This window comes from Micrasema longulum, unplaced genomic scaffold (assembly GCF_059751315.1).
Source record: "Micrasema longulum isolate JH-2025_06_02 unplaced genomic scaffold, ASM5975131v1 h1tg001026l, whole genome shotgun sequence".
Lineage (NCBI taxonomy): Eukaryota > Metazoa > Arthropoda > Insecta > Trichoptera > Brachycentridae > Micrasema > Micrasema longulum.
The window spans coordinates 207,722-228,237 of NW_028278214.1; the positions used below are offsets into that span (position 1 = coordinate 207,722).

Sequence of the window (20,516 nt, forward strand, 5' to 3'; positions counted from 1 at the left end):
ATGTTGAGATCCGTACCTTATGTATGGCTGAGACAAGCATTATCGACAAAATCAAGAAAGGAGCTCTGCGCTGGTTTGGACATGTAGAACGAATGGACAGCGAAAGAACGGCTAAGAATATTTACAATGCGAATGTTGATGGATGCAGAAATAGAGGTAGACCGAGAAAGACATGGCATGACCAAATCCAACAAACACTTGAAGATGGACATGTCAAAAGTCGGAATAATCGGCGCGCGTGCATTAGAAAATGTATGAATGTAGAAGAAGCGAGATCTGTATGCAAAGATAGAGTGATGTGGCGTTCTATCCTCTCTGCCTACCCTTACGGGGAAACGGCGCGATGGTTTGTTGTTGTTGAAAATTAGACAAAAAAAAAGGTCAACTACGCTGCACATACTTTGAATTTAGTTTGAGACAATTTCCACATTTTTTTATTTACCTCAATTTTATTGCGTGGCTCGTTTTCTTTTGACGGATCGAATGAGTTTTAAAAATTTTTTAACGTAAAACCAGGGTTATGAAAAACGTTAATTGTTACGTTAATTGGGGGAATATTTTAATGAGAATGTATGGAAAAAAATGGGACTTAAACATTTTGGCGTAAAAAGGGGGAAAAGGTAAAATTGAGGAACGTAAAAACGAGATTTTACTGTATAAGATGTTAACGTGAGTTGTCCGTTTTTTTCCAAATTTAAAAATTAAAACAAACTGGTAAAGATTTATACGTCATTCAAAAGAAAATTTTCTGCTCTACAAGATGTTGTATTTGTTGCATATATTATTTTATTTGATTACAAGCCTTCAAAATGGAATGCCAAGTAGACGAAAGTGGGCATTTTTGACACCTCCTTTTGTTTGCGTTTAATCGAGGGAATAAAGCTGCTCGCAATATTTTCGCAGTGTACGGTGAAGATGCTATGAACTATCGACTAATTTACTTACACTAATTCATTTGATTCTGGAATTAATTGTTATACAAGGAAACCACTATTTTTTTCTTCATTTTAGTACAAAAGGTTTTGCATAGAACGTGTAAGAGGGCCAGGTACATGGTTTTAAGATATGTTAATTGAGTTTTTTTACTCTCCTGGAAGTTCTCCGCTTGTGAGTTAACTATTTTATCGGATGTGCGATACGTTACTTGCTCAAGTAGCAATAATGTTCATATTTATTCTTCCATCAGGCTCCTTTCGCAGTGGGTTCGCCAGCCTCTGCGGGATGTGTATCATATAAATGAGAGACTAGACATAGTGGAAGCCCTGATCAGCAAAAACGAGGTGCGACAACAGCTCCATGAAGAGCAGCTGCGGCGCCTTCCTGATCTGCAACTCCTGGCCAACCGACTCTCCCGGAAGAAGGCCGGTCTGCAAGACTGTTACAAAATATACCAGGTGCGCTAGTTAGTTCGAATATATTTTTTACAACTGGCTAACTTCGCAAACTCGCGGGTCAGAGGTCTGAGGTTTGAACCCCACTCTACCGTTTTCTAATAGTGAGCCATTTACAACTCTTTGAAAATGCCCCCAAAATTTAAATATTTCGGTAATTCATAAGAATCCAAATTTTTAAAGATCAGGTTCTTGACGTACAGGACGTCCACTGCTAACCGTTACACCATATGCTCCAACTGGGGAACAGACATGGAATGACGATGATGAGAGTATTTGACTGCCATTCTTGTCCTAGGTTCAATTCCTGTTATATACAATATCATCTATTAAGATCTACAATGTTTTGAGTTTGTCCAAATTGTTGTAGACATGAACTGGATTCAACCCTCTAGGGAGCTGTTAATATTAACATATTACGACAGAAATGGAGAAAAATTCTCCCTAGGGGGTTGAATCCAGTTCATGTCTACAAAAATTTGGACAAACTCAAAACATTGTTGATGAATCCACCTGGTCCAAGATGATGTATAAAAATTAAAAAATGTTTTAAGGCGTTGCCTAGTATGTGGGTGAAACAATTCAATCAGACTAATCTCACCCACATCAATAAAGGTTTCAGCTCTTTAACATCACAAACATCAACAGATGGAAGAATTGAAGGAATATAGATGTTCAAATGTTCCATCGAATAGCCATTCCCTCAATTCTCCCCTTTTTAATGTGTTTCTCTATTCATCTTCACTTTATTTCCTTTTTTATTTATTTTTTATTAGAATGAATTACATGTTAAATGTTATAGTTATGATTTTATTTTTGTCATTTTCTATAATAGTTTATGTACTTTTAACTGTAAATTGTATGAGCCCTCTGGGCGTTTAATTAATAAATAAATATAGGCAAAATGGTAAATGTTACACAATGTGTAAAAATGGCCAGTTAAACCAGCCAATGGCATGTCATAAGCCCTGTAGATGCCTAGACTTTTATTTTCCCTTCTCTAAAATATTCTCCATCTCTGTTGTAAAATGTTAATTATTTAGATAGTCATTTTGTAAATGATGTTTCGAAATAACCTGCAGGGTTTGGAGCGCATTCCACACGTAGTGGAGTGCCTGGAGATCTGCAACAGCCGGACAGTAAATGGTGCCTTCGTGTATCCCGTAGGGGACATTCTCCAGGATATGGAAAAGTACCAACGGATGATTGAGACTACTGTGGATATGGATCTAGTCGACCGAGGTTCCACTTGCATTTTTACACATATGTTAAGATTTATATCATTTAATTAATCGTTGCGCTTTCACAATTATAACAGCCCCCTTTGGTATAATGACTAGCTAGAAAAAAATATACATATTGTCGGTCGGCGTGCATTACCGCCAATCCACTAAATCAGTGATTCCCAAAGTGGTCTATATCGACCCCCAGGGGTCTATGACAACCTGCAAGGGGTCTACGTCAACGAAAAAAAAATTTGGGGGTCCACGATAGTGGATCTCAACATACACTGATAGTACTCCTGGCTGCAAAAAAACATACCCGTTACTTATCCTGTATTATGGAATATAGCGAGCAAATTTTTTATTTCCTTTCCATCGTCATACCAAGTGGAAAGGGGGTTCAGCGCTGTTACCAATCTCCTAATGAAAAAAGAAACAGACTGGACATCATTGGCCAAGGAGATTTAAGATTAAGCCGGACAAAATTGACGCCAAATGTTCATAATTTATTATTAAAACATCAGGTTCATCCTTCCGACTAAAAACATTTACTTATTGCTTAGTTTATTTTATGTTACGTTTATTTTATATAACAGATACAAAATTTTATTTTGAGTAGTTTTAATTTAAATTCAATTAATAAATGTATAAAACTTAACATTTGTTTTAACTTTAAGTTTTTAACACTAAACTTCACTACAGCTAGAAATTTATAAAAAATCAATATCAGGTAAGTAGGGGGTCTACCAAAAACCCAAAAACATAGCAAGGGGTCTACGACACAAAAAAGTTTGGGAACCTCTGCACTAAATCATTTTTCTCCAGGAGACAAAAAAACCTGTTTATAAAATCAAATCTAACATATTATCACGGTACTATTCTTCTTCAGAAAGTCTACTATTGATTCCACGCAAATCGTTTGATTAGGGAACATCCAATCGTCGAACTCGGTTAAAATGGTCACGGAAATAACGAGATCTCAGATGTAACGAGGAAACATTCATCGGCATTTTCGTTTATGGTTATCTCCATACATTTATTCACTTTTATAACGAGCTACTTCTCGGACATACCTAACAAAAATATTATTAACAATGAGAAACTTAAGCTCTAAATATGTTTTCTTGCGTGCGGTAAAAATTAGGGCATTAAATTGTACGGAAAAGTTTCTTGCAAATGTACAAAAAATAATAAAAACACTATTTTGAACGTCATTGGTTCATATGAACCAACCAATGATATGAGAGCTGTGAAGGATATTCGGTTTGCTTACCGTAAACAAACCAATCGGAAGAACTACAGAGAAGAACCTCTGACGTCACACGCGGAGTTATTTCAGAAATACAAAACTTTAAAAAATCAAAGCGCTTATAATACTAAATATCAAAATAAATATATATTTTTTTGGCTTAGTTTAATAGTCTATTTACAAATATTTTTTTAAAAAAAGACAATGAATTTTCTTCGTTAACCAAAATCTCTTAAATCATTTCAAAAGTAGCTTGACTCACACACGGATGATTGTGGGTTCGACTCTTGATGAGATCACAAAAATTCTAATTAAATTTTCTAAAAAGAGAGATACAATTTTTTTTTTTAATTGTAATTTTCAGTATATGAAAACTTTGAAATCGCTGGTTAAATTAATTGTTTAAATATATTATTTAATTTGATAATGCAGGAGAGTTTCTGGTGAAATCTTCTTTTGACGACCAGCTGAACGAAGTTAGAGAGAATATGGACCAGATAGAGAGAAAGTTGAAGAAGGAACTGACCAAGGCAGCGCGAGACCTCAACCTGGACTCCGGGAAGTCCATTAAATTGGAATGCAACTCTGTCATAGGATATCACTTCAGGTAATACTTCTCACAATTTATTATTTCCATTGAACGCGCCATGAACATATTTATTCATTCATTCTGTTTATTTACGCCCAACTGACATTTTTCCATCGGGAGATACACAAGTAAATTCATGCAATCCATATTAATATTATAAATGCGAAGGTGTGTTTGTTGGCGTTTCCTTCACGTCTCAACAAAGCGACCGATTGACATAAATCGTGAGGTGAGAAGTAAAATAGGATATTTATTTTTCATCCCGAATTACAAAAATTACTATGAAAAAATGACAACAATTAGCAACATTATTTGAAAATGAGTAGACGGTAAAGTGGGTGTCAAATAGAATCACTTTTAATTAATTCTTTAAATTTCTATAATTGACTCGCTTTATCTATGGTTAGTTTTGGTTTGCTTTTCATTTTAGTTTTGTTGCAGGATTTTTAATTTGTGAACGGAATAACGATGCTACATCCCCATAGACTAACAGATAATCGTATTTCTTTCATAGCGATAGTTGGAAGACCAAGCTACTTTTGAATCCCAATAAAATATATCATTTCATCAGGAAAATTCTTATTGAAAAACAGAAACTCTTATTGATAAACGGCTCAATTTATTAATTACCTAAATAATTTCTCCCTAATACCATGTGAGCGAAGCTGGTAAAAGATAGATACACTTAAAACATATTACAATGACATTTGAAAATGTATTTAAAAGAATATATATATATATTTATTATTTTAAATACATTTCTCGTGTCGACTTCTTAAGCTCTTCTTCTTCTCATGCCGCTCCTATCGGAGGTTGGCGACCATCACTTGAAACTCCTCTCGATCCTGGACCATTCTGATGAGCATTGCTGCATCTGCTATTCCGAACCACCGCCGGAAATTTCCGAGCCATATTCTTTTACATCCCGTATCCCGTCTACCCTCTATCTTCCCTTCCACTATAAGCTGTAGAAGGGCATATTTTTCGCCAAATTAAAATTTGTGGAAATAAATAAGTAATTTTATTAATAGTAAAAATATGTTATAGGTACAAAGAAACAGGGATTCAATGCAATGTTATACTCGTAAACATCATAATATTCAATACTAGCGCCAAAAGATCTAGCGAGATCGACTCTAGCGTACGATTTTCTCATCTTATCTACGCATGCGCAATCGTCCCCGTGCGTTCTGTTTTGCACAATTATTTACCCTGAATTTCTATGAAATATGTCCTATCTCCTAAGATCGTCATTTGAGCGAGATAGACAACGCTTCATACCGGTGAATCGTGCGTTAGAGAGAGAAGATAATATACATACTCCGGGCATTGCCAACGCATGCGCATTTGCAATGTCACTTTGAACATGCATAATGACATGATATTAGTACGAATTTAGTTGATTTAGTATCCTATAACGTGCGTATAATGTTAGGCGAATTTAGCGTTCCTGGTTCCGATGCGCGGGCTGTCATTCTATCGCTCGTTTATCACGTCAGACCTGTCATATTGTTATAATATTATTAAACTTAATGTACAAGTAGACAAAATGTAAAGAAATACTCTGCCAACGTTTTCGGTCAGGAGCCGCCAGTGCTCAGTACCCTTTTGTTGGACGCTCGATCAGCCTATGAGATACGCAGCATTCTCCTGTACAACCGCAATAACAACCATTAACTCTAATCAACAACTTTAGACTAATCTCCACGGGTTTTCTTTTTTCAATATTTTTACCTTAGAGAGCCATCGAGTCAGATACACCGGTCCAGGATTTTGGTTCTATTTTTCACGCAGATTTGTATTCTTCATTCCGCCTGGACACAGTTAGTTCTGGAGAAATAGTTATTTCTTTAAATATTAAATTCAATTTCAGGATTACTTTGAAGGAAGAACCCATCCTTAGGAAGAACAAATCCTACCGAGTAATGGATGCTATAAAAGGCGGAGTGAGGTTTGTGAATGACAATGTGGAATCCTTAAACGAGGACTATACACAAGCCAAGAAGTTATATGAGGAGACTCAGAAGACTATTGTCAGTGAAGTTGTCAAAATTGCTTGTAAGAATTCATATTATTTTATTTAATGCATTAATTTTGCGGTCAAACATTTCAACTGATGTGATTAGTGGCTGAGGACTAGTTCCGACGTGCCGTAAACTGCGTGGTTTGCAATCGCCGCATTTCTTATTTAAGTGAAGTTTGAATTAGTTTTAGTTTTTGGCTTTGCATCACAAAATATTCTTCAGGTTGGTTTTTTGACGCGCCGTGTTTTGTTTCAAGATGTTGCATCGATATATTGTGATTGCTTAATACCATTGCATATATTATGTTGTTATACTCGGGGTTGTTGGTATTAAGACATTTTTTTCTAATAAGAACATACATTTCAATAAATGTGCAGTTTATTTTCGGAGCCGTCACTCCCTCCTGTGGGTCACTCTATGCCCCTCGAATGGGGCACACCCCACTGGTCGGGAACCTGTGCTTTAAACCTAGGTCTTTGAAGAGCAGAGCTAATGAGTCTGGAAATATTCGTATGTTTTGTTTTTGCAGCTGTACTCAAATAATCAGTGGGGGGTTTTAGTGGGTAACTCACAACTGCTGATTTTGAAGTTACCTGGTAATTACCTCACAATGTATTGCTCTTTTTGAATGGCGGATAGTGAGGGAATAGCGTGTCTTTAATGTGGCTATCCATTTTTCAAACATTAAATGACAATTATTGTTAAAAAATATTTTTTTTGTTCGGTTTTTTTATCAACAATTTTTTATGAGAAAGGTTTATTTTTTTCTCAAATAGATGGTAGTATAGATTCATTTTATGTGAAAAAAATAAGAAAATTACTTCCTTTTTTTACGTAAATCCCGCCATAGGAGCTGTAGTGTGTTTTTATTTGGGGCAGGTGGCTCCCGCCAAAGGAGTTCAATAGGTTAACTATAACACATCTGACGGCATATTTCTGCATAGCTTCACATCTGATCATGATGAATGTCTGTTAGAGAATAAAGCCGCAGAAGGCAACTACCCACCTACATGTTATTTTCTTTGTGCTCGTAACGTCTTTATTATTTCCATTTTGATGTTAGTAAACATTACTATGCATTTATTTCCCTATCTTGAACAACTTGCACTTTGTTCCTTACTGCATTTATGAAATTATTTTCCCTTAAACGTTGTAGCCGGTTACTCGGGTATTCTGTGGAGCCTATCGGAGCTCATGGCCCGGCTGGACATTCTCGTTTCCTTCGCTGTGGTGGCATGCTCGGCGCCACTCCCGTACGTCCGCCCCACTGTCGGTTGCCCCCACCTCTACCTGCACGACCTCAGGCACGCCTGCCTGGAAATGCAAGATGGGGTCTCCTATATTCCTAATGATGTCGACTTCAACAGAGGTAAGTAAGTCATAATTTGAAAACTAAAGCACAGAACAAAACACATAAGTTTAGAAAATAATTTACTAGGGAATTAATGCTCTAATTTTTACTGCACGTAAGAAACTATTTTTCGTATACAATTTTCCATTTTATTACTATTATTATTCATCATCATCATTCCTTTTCCGCACTTACTGGTGCATAGGGCACTGCATTGGCACACCAATCGCAGCGTATCTTGATCATTTTTGTTACATGAAGGTAAGATGATCAGTCTCACGCTTCAGGTACCAGTCCAGGGATTATGAAATATTTTAAATGTAAAAACACCCTTTTAAATAAATATTTCATATCAACCATGTCGGGAATCGAACCCAAAACCTCTTACTTGGCAGGCAAACGCGCTGACCATTACACCACGAGGCCGACAGTTATTATTATATTATATCTTCCTTGGGGTTAAATACAAGTAATCCAATTTTGCAAACACCCCACAAACTCGACACACTAAACTTTTTACACTAAATTTAACACATTATTTATAATTTTAAGAAAATGCACAAATCCTTATTTTCTAGACTACGATTGTCTAAAACACGGGCGAACTGTTTGACTTGCGGTGCACACAAATTTCAACAGAGGGGGGATAGACGCGAAACGTTGAAACCAAAGATAAATATGAATATAATGTAACTTTGAACACCTTTGCATAAATGAATGAAAGGAAATTTAACCGGTTTAGAATGGACTTTAAATAGATGTTTAACTGTGGATTATACTAAGAAAAGTCATGGCAGTTTAAAGTAGACGTGAATTGTCAGGGGTCATAAGGTTTTCCGCTTACAAAAATGTAGTGGATTCACAAATAAAACAAAAATGCTATGTTGTAGATTGGAATACTGGCGGAGGCAGATAAGGGCGAGTGCCACGTTGCGCATCCTTATAGAGGTCCATGGAGTGCTGCACGCATAGACAATAACTTGCTGTCGTCACTCATTGGTCCTCGCAATATTTTGAATAATGAATAATCTGTTTTCCCAGAGGAGCACACCTTCAGTATAATCACGGGGCCCAACATGGGAGGCAAGAGCACGTACATCCGCAGTGTCGGCGTGTGCGTGCTGTTAGCTCACCTGGGCTGCTTCGTGCCGTGTCAGATCGCCTTTGTGCCGGCTGTGGATGCCATCCTGGCCCGAGTCGGGGCCCAAGACTGTCAGCAGAGAGGACTCAGTACCTTCATGATGGAGATGATCGAATCGGCCTCTATCCTTAGAGTAATATATTTATTTATCAATTGCTAAAACAATTTTTCGCAATAATACATACAGTGCATTAGAATGTTTAATAAGGCTGTGTTAATACGTTAGTGCCTGTCGGTAAATCAAGTAAATATACATTTTTTTCTTATGTAACCACGCTCGTTTGAATGATTTATATGAAAACTCTTTGGTGCACACAGATAAGCCAAGTTTATTAAAGATTTGAATGGACTGTACATTATTATCAATTTTAACATACTAAAATAAATATGTTGATAGCAATGAAATTAGTCTTATGTACTTACAGTTATTTAATGTCATTTTATATTTTAAATTTTACTTGATCTTTTTTAGGTATATATAAATTTATTGAATACGCCCATACATAGGTATTTCCAGGGTTTCTATGGATTTTAAAGAGAGTGTTATATAACACTAAAGCATTTTAATATTAAAAAGAAGAGTCCTCTGGGCCCCGATTACGATGGGAAGTTAACAGAGTTATCTTCAATTTATTTATTTATTTATACTTTTACATTGTGTGTATTCTTTTTTTTATACAGAATAATGTTCCCTTACTGGGGTGTCCCGTGCCGAGGGAAACATTTTGCAAAATGTGAAATATGCCTAAGATTAGCTATTTAACAAAGTTAACATAATAATAATAAAATAACGTAATTAATCTAATTAACCTAATAATCATAAAAAACATAACCAATATACATAGACCAATAGAACAAATTTCATAAACAGTACACACATTGTCTATAAAGTAAAATTTTCTCTACGACAATGCGTATATTTGTACAAAAATTCGAAGTATCTTCTTCAGTAACCTGTAATTAAACACTTTTATTTTTAAAATATGAATACATATTTATTTTTTTATACAGAAAATTCAGTTTTATTTAAAAGACAATCGAAGATAACTCTGTCAACTTCGCATTGTAATCGGGGCCCTGGTTAGGTTAGCCTCCAGCTAACATGGCTCAGCCGGCTCTAATATGGAATTTTTGTGAATGAATTAGTATAATTATATTATTAGTAGGCACACTCTTTATTATCTTTTAAAATACATTTTCAGACAGCTACCGAGAAGTCTTTGGTTATTATAGACGAATTGGGTCGTGGAACTTCAACATACGAAGGATGTGGAATTGCATGGGCTATTGCAGAGTGAGTATTATTCTTTCATATTTTCTCCTAACAATATTCATCATATTAATAGTATGTACATAATTATTATTTAAGGGTCCACCTTGTAGTGTTGTGTTGATCGGGACGGAGACTAGGATTGGGATATTGATTGATTTGAATCAATTCTCAAAAACTTAAGTAAAAAAAAATAAATAGCATAGCGATCCACTGTGGGGGAGGTGAGTTTTCTTCATCAATGTAGTGCAGACACACAATACAATGCATTAGAGATCAATATTATGTCGCAAAAAATGGTCGTTTTTCATAAGGTGATGATAAAAAAAGAGATGGATTTTTTTACATATCACATGACCCTCATAAAATGCAATCAAACCATTATTTTCTTTTTTTTTAAAAACTTTAATGGCACTTGTGATGTCATCAATTCTGTTTGTAGGAATGCTGAGAATACCTTCTTTATAAATCTCCGGATGCCAATAGGTGATCAAAATAAAATGAAATGCAAACTAATGTGTTTACATTTCTGTTTAGAACAGATGGAAACATTTGAGTTTAACTGTCATTTGTGTCACCAACTCGAGCACATTGCATTTGATTTAAAATGTCAAAATTATGGTAATGTTGCCTTAGTGGCGATTTTGATTGTCAAATTAAGAGGGTATGCAGTGACAGAGAGGTTTGATTAATAGGTATTTTAAAAATAATTTTTCTCACTGTCTCCCCGAATACTATGCAAAACAACAACTGCACGTCAGATTGATTATGCCTGACTAAACTTGTCAAAATCGAGGTCTCATCAGCTAATTTTTAAAAAAAATAAACAAAAAGTATCAGAAAGATATTTTCTGTGTTGACACGATTTGTTTTTTTTTTCAAAAATAGTCATTGTATTTGTATACCGTGCGTCCGAAGACGACAGATAAAACTAAGTTCTTTTAGGGGTCTTTGGATGGTCTTAGCTCCTATAAAAGACAATTTAACAAAAAAAAAAACAATGAGGACACACCGATGATGGAGAAGATACGGAATACATTTATATGTAGAAAAGTCTGACGGCACATCCCCTTAGCTAACTCTAATAGACAAATCTTAACTAAACAAAATTTGCATTTGAAATGTGTGATTATTTTAACCATTTTATTATACTTTTGTACATTTCAGAGATATCTCACGTAATGTTATGTGCAAGAAAACATTTTTGAAATTTAAGATCGGAGTAACATTAAACTTCATAATAATTTGCAGGCATTTGGCCCAGGTGACCAGAGCCTACTGTCTGTTCGCCACCCACTTCCACGAAGTGACGCGCCTGGAGCAGCTCCTGCCGCAAGTCATCAACCAACACGTGGCGGCTTCCACTCGGGACGGGGGCCTGACGCTGCTCTACAAACTCCGGCCAGGCGTGTGCGACCGCAGCTTCGGGATCCACGTGGCCAAAATGGCTAACTTCCCACCTCATGTTGTCAAGGTAACATAATTTCTTACACCAAATTGAATATACTTGTCACCTTAATTTGAATACAACTTAAGTCACTAAATAAAAACTTCATAAATCAGTTATTTTTGTATGAAACTTAAGTAGTTTTTTTTACCACTACTACTACCACCATCACGCCATTTCTCCATAGGGGTAGGCAGAGAGAATGGACAGCCACACATGTTTATCCTGGCATTTATTCCTAGCTTCTTCCACATTCTTATCTTATCACACATGCCCTTTGGTTCTGTCTGCTTTTGACATGACCAGACTTAAGATTTTGGTTTATCTGATCATGCCACGTCTTCCTTGGTCGTCCTCGTCTCACGTTGCCGTTTATTTTCACCATATATACTTGTTTTACCATTCGTTTATGGTCCATTCGTTCTACATGACCAAACCACCTCAGATACCCTTTCTTAATCTTATTACTTGACTCAGATTTAGACTCTCGCCTCATTTCATCATTCGTAACCCTGTCATACATTGATTTCCCACACATTCATCTAAGAGATCGCATTTCAACCGCGTTCACTCGGCTTTCATTCTTCCTCTGCCAGTTCCATGTTTCACCACCAAATATTTTGTTTTTAAGACTGGTAATCTATGCAAAACTTTCAAGTATCTTACCCAAACAAATGTAAACTACTGGACTACTGACCACTTCTTATGCTGCGAGATAGGTGTTATTGGGAAAATATGTTTTATCTCTTTTTTGTCAACAATTTATTCAAATAACACAGATAGAATGCTATTTTGTATGGTGAAATCATAATCTCAAATACAGAAAAAAAAGTCATTATATTTAAATTAAGGGGACACTGAATATAATATCATCCATATTTTATAAGGGATATTGATCGACAAGCTGGAGAAACTTTAGAAACATTTTACCAGGATAGCGCATGCTTTATGTATATTCCATATTGCCAGTGACACTACAATACAGCGTAACCTCAATTTTACAAAAATGTTTTTCCTGCATAAATTCATTCTAGGAACTAAGAACTGTTTTTTTTTAAATTATTTACTTTTTCTCTAAACATTTTTCATTGTTCTTATACTCTAATGGTATTTTTGATTGATTGAAATCATAATTAATATCGCGGTATTGCAGTATCACTGACGATATGGGGGATAGACTTTAGGGGCTCGACCTAACCACACTGGAACACCGAAGGGCGAGAGGTGATAGATGGGTTTAAAATATGCAACTGGTAGAACGTGTTTAACCGAAATGTGCAACTTGGTAGGACATTGCAGGAATTTAAAAATCCAACGTTTCATCACCAGCAGATCTGTGGATGTGTAAAATGGTTATACCTCAAAAGGTAATCGCAGCACCATCTGTTAATGGATTTAAAAATAAATCCTACATAATTGCAAGATAAGTAATATGTACATTTTGTATGCCATGTAAACCAAATGCCAAATTTAACCTCAAAAACATTTATTCCATTTTTGTCAAGCAGAGCCTCACAAAAATAAATAAATGTACGATACCAAATTTAAATATCTTTTTAAAACTCCCTGTGAAAGATGATAAGGGTATCTTTTATTTTCAGTTTGCAGAAAAAAAACAGATCCAACTGGAAGGACACCGATTAGATGTAGACAGCGTTAAGATTGTTAATAAAGAAGAAGTTAAAAAGGAAGCTGAAGATCTAATGAAAGAGTTTGTGAAAGAATGCCAAGAGATAGACTTGGATAACCTGTCGGACACTGATATAGAAACTAAACTTCTCGAGTTGAGAAAACATATCTGGAATAATGAAAATCCTTACATTAAATTGCTGATTAATTCATAAGTTACCTCAGGATAATGTTCTTCATTCCATATTATTGTACCTCTTTATATTTAATAAAATATTATTTTCGAAATAAATAAACGAGTCGTCCATTTTAAAATTGGGTTGTATTGAAAAAATGGCATGAAAAATTAAAAATGACTGCTGAAATCTACCTACCTACCGAAATTCAAAAGCAGTGAGTTTATTTTTAATTACTGTAATCCCTGAGTACGTCTCTATTTAGATTAATAAATTAATTCATTAACATTAACACGGAAAACTTCGTTTTCAACTTTGACAGCTGACTTCTGGCTGGTTTGTTTTGGAGCAAATTCCTGTTGTCCTTATAAATGATATATTTAAATGACACGTTTTAAACATATTTCACTGAATATAAAAACAAAATGATAACCACATGAATTAATTAAGATCTAAAAGGGTTAAATAAACTTAAGTATATTTTCAACCATCTTCTTTATTCATGTTTATAACAAACATCACATTTTTATATAATTACAATTGTTTTTGATATTCTCAAAGTATAACATTTGCTTTGACTAAAGTGAACTAATAACAAATACTGTTTTGTAGAACTGGGAATTAATAATATTAAAAACTAAACAAGATCATTTGAATATTCTATGTTTTATGACAGAACAGTAACATTTCCATTGCAGAGAGAAATGTACAATTGTTTGACTTTTAATACGAGGACTGCAATAAATAGTGAAACTTAAATAAAGTACAAAATAAAAAAACATATTAAAATATTAAGAGTACAAATCAGTATTTGCGGATTTCAGTTAGATGAAAATAATTTACAATAGAAATTCTCTTACATAAAAATAACCTTTGGATTTTTTTATACCGACCATTTTTTTTCATACTGAGAAATGACAGTTTTTTATATTCACTTAAATTAACTTAAAATTATTTACATAACAAAGTATTTTATTTACAAGTGTAATCTAGTAAGGGTGTGGGGAGAGGTTATGAAACATAAAACCATCAAGTCCAGACAAAGAACAGATCAAAACCAAACTGTCCACCTACTTTCAATATTATCACAAGTATTCAGAACAATATTATCGTTGCCTTCCCTCTTCCTTGCATATGTTATTATTACACATTATGTAAATACGTTGTATGCTTCCATTCAACTTCCCAGATACAGCAGATTCTTCAAGTATTGCAATATATTATCAATATTTGAAACTAGTGTTAACCATATTATGGCACGTCCTTGTACAATAATAATTCTACAGCCTCTATCATGAATTAAAAAGTCATGTTTCCAAATTATTTTAGCCAATTAAATAATTAAGCTTTAATGTGAGGTCACGTATTTGTTTTCTTCAGCTGTTATTACTTTTCAATAATAATAATATATTTATAATAACAAATCATCCTTGATACTGAAAATAAAAATGCCGTGTTATTGAAATTAAAATTAATAATAAAATATATGTGGAAAAGGGTACTGCTTTTTTACCTTGGTTTTCAGCAATCTTGATAAAGAATGACACTCGTAAACCATGTATGTATACAATAAGTATGAAATTATTTGAACTTTAAATGAATATTCTCACATTTGGAGTTTGGAAATGGGGAGATTGATAAAATACAATAGACCGACATGTTCTGAATATTTGTGTTAATGTCGATAACACATAAACAATACACCTATTACTAGCTTCTCAAGGCCACACTTTCAGTTTGGACAAAGGCAATATGCATCGTGGAACCAAATATGTCACATTCCATTACTTGCGCTCCGGGAGGTTTCTCCTCGTAAAGAATACTTTTCATCGTGTTATAAAACCTAAACCACTTGAACCAATTATTCGGGAATGTCTTAATATATTTACAGCGATTACAATTTTCCCAATGATTTAGATTAAATTTGATTACAATTTTCCCAGAGTAACAAACATCAGGGCATAAAACATTTTTGTGAAAAATAATTAGGTAACTGAATACATATTATAGAATATCTATAAACGCTTAACACTTATATTTTCCTCATTATATGAGTTGTTAACCGCTTGTCTATATCGAGTACACTCGCCTCGATACTCGGCACGGTCGACTATTACTCCAACTCGCACTACTGTACAAAATGCAGCTGGCTGCGAACAACGTTTTGATATTTAAATTAGTATTGTCCAACTAACCTTAGTAACGCAGCATCATGCTGCAGAGTATAAGCCAAGCTATAATTACACCCGGTCAGTGGGGGGTTAGTAACAAATTTACAGGAAACAAACGACCCTTCTGGGTTAGGGAGCCTGAAACAAATAATTCGGCAATGGCAAGTCCTCGGGGCACTTCCAATACAAATGTTTCCTTCTCTTTAAGTACCTTCACCGGTACACCGCGACAAACTTATCTGTAGAGTTGTGGAGAGCACCACACTCCGTATAGGGTCGCTCGTATCTGAGCTTCTTTTTAAATATAAAAAAACAGAACAAGTATATGGTTAAATTTCTTAGTTCTCGCGGGGTTCACATGCACAGGTAGTTTTCCCGAGTTATCATGCCGTGGATCGTTAGTACATTTGTAAAGAGGACGTACGACACGCAACACGATAACCCAGAAACTCATTGTGCAAATCAATAGATATAGCGAACCATTTGCACCACAAAAAGTTCAAACCAAAAAATATTAAACGATATTTGAGTGTTTGTCGAAACAGGTTAAAATATGAATTTTTTCACGCAACCTATTTTGTCCATTTTATCAAATTTCAACAATCATTTAAATAATTAACTTTAAACTTTGTTGAAACTAGTCCTTAAAAATATATAGCGTACATATAGGTTCAGCGCCGAGACAGAATGTAACATGTTGTTTCTAGAGATAAGTTTGTTAATGTACAGTCGGGAGGATGAGCAGCCTATCTGTGGTGCAGCTTGTCGACGTGCGCCATGACGTTCCACTCGGGATCCGTGGGGTCCTCGTCGGGGGCGGCGAGAGAGTCCTCATCCTCCGTGTCAGAGGGGGGCTCGAGCTGCAGGGCGGGAAGCAGAGCACCCACCTCTGCCCCCGACAGGGGATGGTTGTCGGGCATGGCGCCCAGCATCTTGTTGTACACTTCTTCTTGCAGCGGGAATGCGCGAGGGGAATATGGCGGTATCACCTGTTAATCATTACGAACTATTAAATTATTAAAATACTGTAGACGTACATCGCAACAAAATCACTCTCGATGCTATTCCCAGAATGTTGAATTTGTTTCGCATTGTTGTTGAATAGGGCACTGAATTGGTAAACCATATGCGGCTCCACTTCGGGTGCCAGACCAGAAACAAATATTGTAGTTTTAACAACATTGAAAATCAATATTTCACATCTACCCCTGCCAGGAATTGGACCTGGGGTCTCTGAAATGAAGGGCAAACGCACCAACCTCTTCAAAATGTGGAGGATTTTTACCTGAGATTAGCCCGCCAAATCGAAAAAGCTTAAATAGGGTTTAGGACCACGATTACAGTGAGAAGTTAACAGAGTTATCGCCAATTGTCTCTTTTAATATCTTACAAATATACACATTTACAAACAAAAAATATAATTCTATAGAGACAACGAGGAAGTTCTTAGAAGAAATTGGATGTAAAAAATGGTATGATTTTTATTGATTTTAATAAAAATCAACTACTTTGAATAATGTCACTAGTTCTTCCGAATCAACCAATGATAGTGTTGTGATAAATTTCCAGTTTACGGGAAGCCAATTCTCCAATTACCGGAACCCACCGAAGAGAACTTGCGACGTCCATATGCGGAGTAATTTAAAAATTACAAAACTTAAAATTGTAGCTATGATAATACGATACATAAAAATAAAATTATTAAATTTTTGCTTTAATTAGAGTCTTCCCTTTACTTTAGAACTTAAACCCACAGAAGCATTTCCTGAGCTAAAAGGTTGTCGATGGTTGGAATAAGCTGCCAATAGAGCTGGTCTCCATGTATAGTCTCAATAACTTAAAGATGGGCTAATTTTGGAAAAGTTTACATACGCCAACAACTAATATTCGTTAAATAGATTTTAGCATATCAGCTTTAAGCTGTTCATTTAAAATGATAATAATAAGCTCTTTATTAGTAAGAATAAAAAAGTACCTCTTGTGAATCTTCCGTGATGCGCCTTTTGATGGTGATGGGGGGGGCGGCGTCGGCGGGTAAGGGGGTCACCAGCACGGAGCAGGCGGTGGTAGTGGGCTGGGCGGTGGTGGGGGGAGAGGGGGGGCGCCCCCGCTGGGGGGAGGAGCGCTCGTCTCGCTGCTCATGGAGGTCTCATCCACTGCCTATCAAATTTCATAATATTTAAATAAATAAAATACTTTTACACGAATCGCACACCCAGAAGTACACTGTAGTATGTCCGAATTGGCCATTTTTTAAAACAAAAAAATGGATTATAAAAACATGAGAGGAATGCTAGCACCAAAGTTACTACTCTTTGTATGTCACTTGATTGATTTCAAAGAATACTGAAGTTTGTGGTACATCTCGCTCAAAAAAAATTGTAGAAATGTCAGTGGTCTCCTAAGAAAGAGAATAAACGTAATTTTTTAGACGAAATCCGCGCGGCAGCTAAGTGCGTTTAATTTTTTAGATTGGCTACAACTATTAAGATGTGTAAAAAAAAAAAAATGCGTAAATATGCCCTCGCTTTGTCAAGCAGGTTTTCGGTAAAATATGCTGAAACCTGTAATAAAAAAAAAATTAAAGTCAAAATACGCAAATTTGCAAATGCACATGCAAATGTAAAAAAAATATTCTTCCGCATGGTAAAAATTAGAAATGTCGGAAAAAAAACAAACTACTTTGAACATCACTAATTCTTCCAAATTAACCAATGACCAAATTAACAAGTTGTGATAGATTTCCAGTCTACGTTAAGTCAACTGACCAATTAGCAGACTCATCAAGAAGGGGAAGAAAACTTAAAACATCAAGCACAGAGAAATTTCGAAAATACAAAATATAAAAAACCTTATAGTGCCGATAATACGATAAATATTTTTTTTTTAATTGCCTTTGGTTTAATAGTCTATTAACAAAAAAATAAACCACCGAACTTCCTCATGGCATATAATCCGGTCTTTAGTGATTGTCCTATAAAAATATGGTAAAATAAGGATAATTTTTTAATTCATATGACTTGTAATCTGCTTTAAAAATATGTAATATTTTTATTTCAGTATCATGACTTGATTTAAAAAACAATATATCAGTGAAGTTCTAACAGTGCATAAATCAAAAATGACTACTTTACAGGAAAGCAAAATAACTGACTAAAATTAAAGTGACAAACAACATTAGCAGTATAAATTTTCGGAAGAAGTATTTAAAATCAGTTAATTGAAAGAATTAGGAACGATTTTATGTAAAAAAAATCTTTTATGTAAAGTATTTTCATGATTTCCGCACTGTTGATAAAAATACCTGACTGTTAGAACTGTGACAATATTTCAATTAAATATTCACAATGATACAAATAGGATATTTACATACAGTCAAATTAAGTTTCCCATGGGCAAATTTAATCATTTGTATGAAATTTTGTAACATAATTGGCAGAACAATATGACTGAAATGACACACATCGTGGGCATTCTAGGAAAAAGCATTTAAAAGTCAAAATTACTCATTTAGAGATATTAGAGTTTAAAAGCTTGTTAGGCATTAACAAATAAATTTATGACTAAACTTTATAAAGCTAATTATGATAAATGCTACATTGATCTATCAGCTACATTAAAAAAAAAGTTTTTATAAAAAAATTACATTTCCTTTATAATCTTTTTTACCAAATAATGAGTATTGTTATCACTTAATGCATTTTCTTTGGTTTTTTTTATTTTTTAAATTAAAATATTTTGCTTTATTAAGTATTATTAATGTTGTAATAATAAATTATACATAATTTTATTTTTTTTAATTCAGCTTTTTTTTTCTTTCTTTCGGGAATATCAGACATCAATAATAAAAAATATCAGGGAATTCCTTGATAAAAAGGATGCTAGCATACCAGCTTTGAAACTCTTATGAAATATTTTTTTCCTTTTCGCTGAACGGATTTATATTCTATTGGCTTATCATGGAAATTAATTTAGCCTGTAGTGTAGATGCGGCTTAGTGCATTTTTGTAGATTGTAGGGCATTTTTGCTAAACAACATTGAACCTCATCATTAAGTCAAAACAGCAAAATTTTTAATTAATGCTTTTTAGCAGAATGCCCACGATATTGTATATGAAATGCATGTATGGACAATAAAATGAAGGCATATATTTGTGTTTTAATTTACCAAGGGAGTGTGAGGCGTGTGAGGCGTATGAGGGGGAGTCTGTGTGGGAGTAGTGCGGGAGTTCTGGCGGCGTGAGTGCTTTCTCTTCTTCAGGTACTTCCCCCTCTCCTGCGCCTCGCACCGCTCGTGCCGCTCCAGCACTCCGGCCTCCGACACATCCTCCGTCTGTATCGACCAACAATATTAATTACAATAATATCTCAATTTTACCTTTTCCAAAATTCTATGTCAAAATGTTCAGGTCCCATTTTTCACTGGCCAATTTTTTTTTCAAAATTCATTCGATTTGTCAAAAAAATACAAAATTATGTCGACATGAAAATGGTACTGCGTACAGGACAAAGCCCCCCCCCCCCCCCCGTGGGTTGTCCTGTGCCGGGGAATTTTTTTTAGTAAATGAATAAACAAATATTATAGACAAGTACGAAATCATAATTTAACATATTCTAATCTAGACAACAAATAAATGGTAATTTATTGTCTCAACCTAAATGGTGCATAGATTGATGCAATTTATTTTCGTGTCTTTTGTGTAAAATTAATTTAGAATTAAAAGGAAAGCAGGAGTTAACAGAAAAATGCTTATTCGAGTAACGATAGAGCTTTCATTGGTATATAATTTTCTATGAAAATAAAGTAACAAAAATGAAAAAAAAAAAATCTTTTTTCAAATGAGAAAAAAAAATC

General features: G+C 34.8%; 2 protein-coding genes across 2 annotated transcripts in view; one reads left to right on the forward strand and one right to left on the reverse strand.

The window, feature by feature from the left end:
- spel1 (DNA mismatch repair protein spel1) overlaps positions 1-13,629 on the forward strand; it is a 36,540-nt gene extending 22,911 nt beyond the window's left edge. Inside the window, exons 8-16 of the mRNA XM_088232830.1 lie at positions 1,187-1,394; positions 2,474-2,633; positions 4,296-4,470; positions 6,326-6,510; positions 7,633-7,845; positions 8,869-9,101; positions 10,171-10,262; positions 11,490-11,712; positions 13,287-13,629. Coding sequence (XP_088088956.1) covers positions 1,187-1,394; positions 2,474-2,633; positions 4,296-4,470; positions 6,326-6,510; positions 7,633-7,845; positions 8,869-9,101; positions 10,171-10,262; positions 11,490-11,712; positions 13,287-13,529 — 1,732 coding nt within the window. The 3' untranslated portion in view covers positions 13,530-13,629. The remainder of the gene's footprint in view (positions 1-1,186; positions 1,395-2,473; positions 2,634-4,295; positions 4,471-6,325; positions 6,511-7,632; positions 7,846-8,868; positions 9,102-10,170; positions 10,263-11,489; positions 11,713-13,286) is intronic.
- A 347-nt stretch (positions 13,630-13,976) lies between these two features.
- nsl1 (non-specific lethal 1) overlaps positions 13,977-20,516 on the reverse strand; it is a 40,313-nt gene continuing 33,773 nt past the window's right edge. The window contains exons 8-10 of the mRNA XM_088232831.1: positions 19,830-19,994; positions 17,637-17,795; positions 13,977-16,650 (exon numbers count right to left, since the gene is read on the reverse strand). Of these exons, the coding sequence (XP_088088957.1) occupies positions 16,408-16,650; positions 17,637-17,795; positions 19,830-19,994 (567 nt within the window). The 3' untranslated portion in view covers positions 13,977-16,407. The remainder of the gene's footprint in view (positions 16,651-17,636; positions 17,796-19,829; positions 19,995-20,516) is intronic.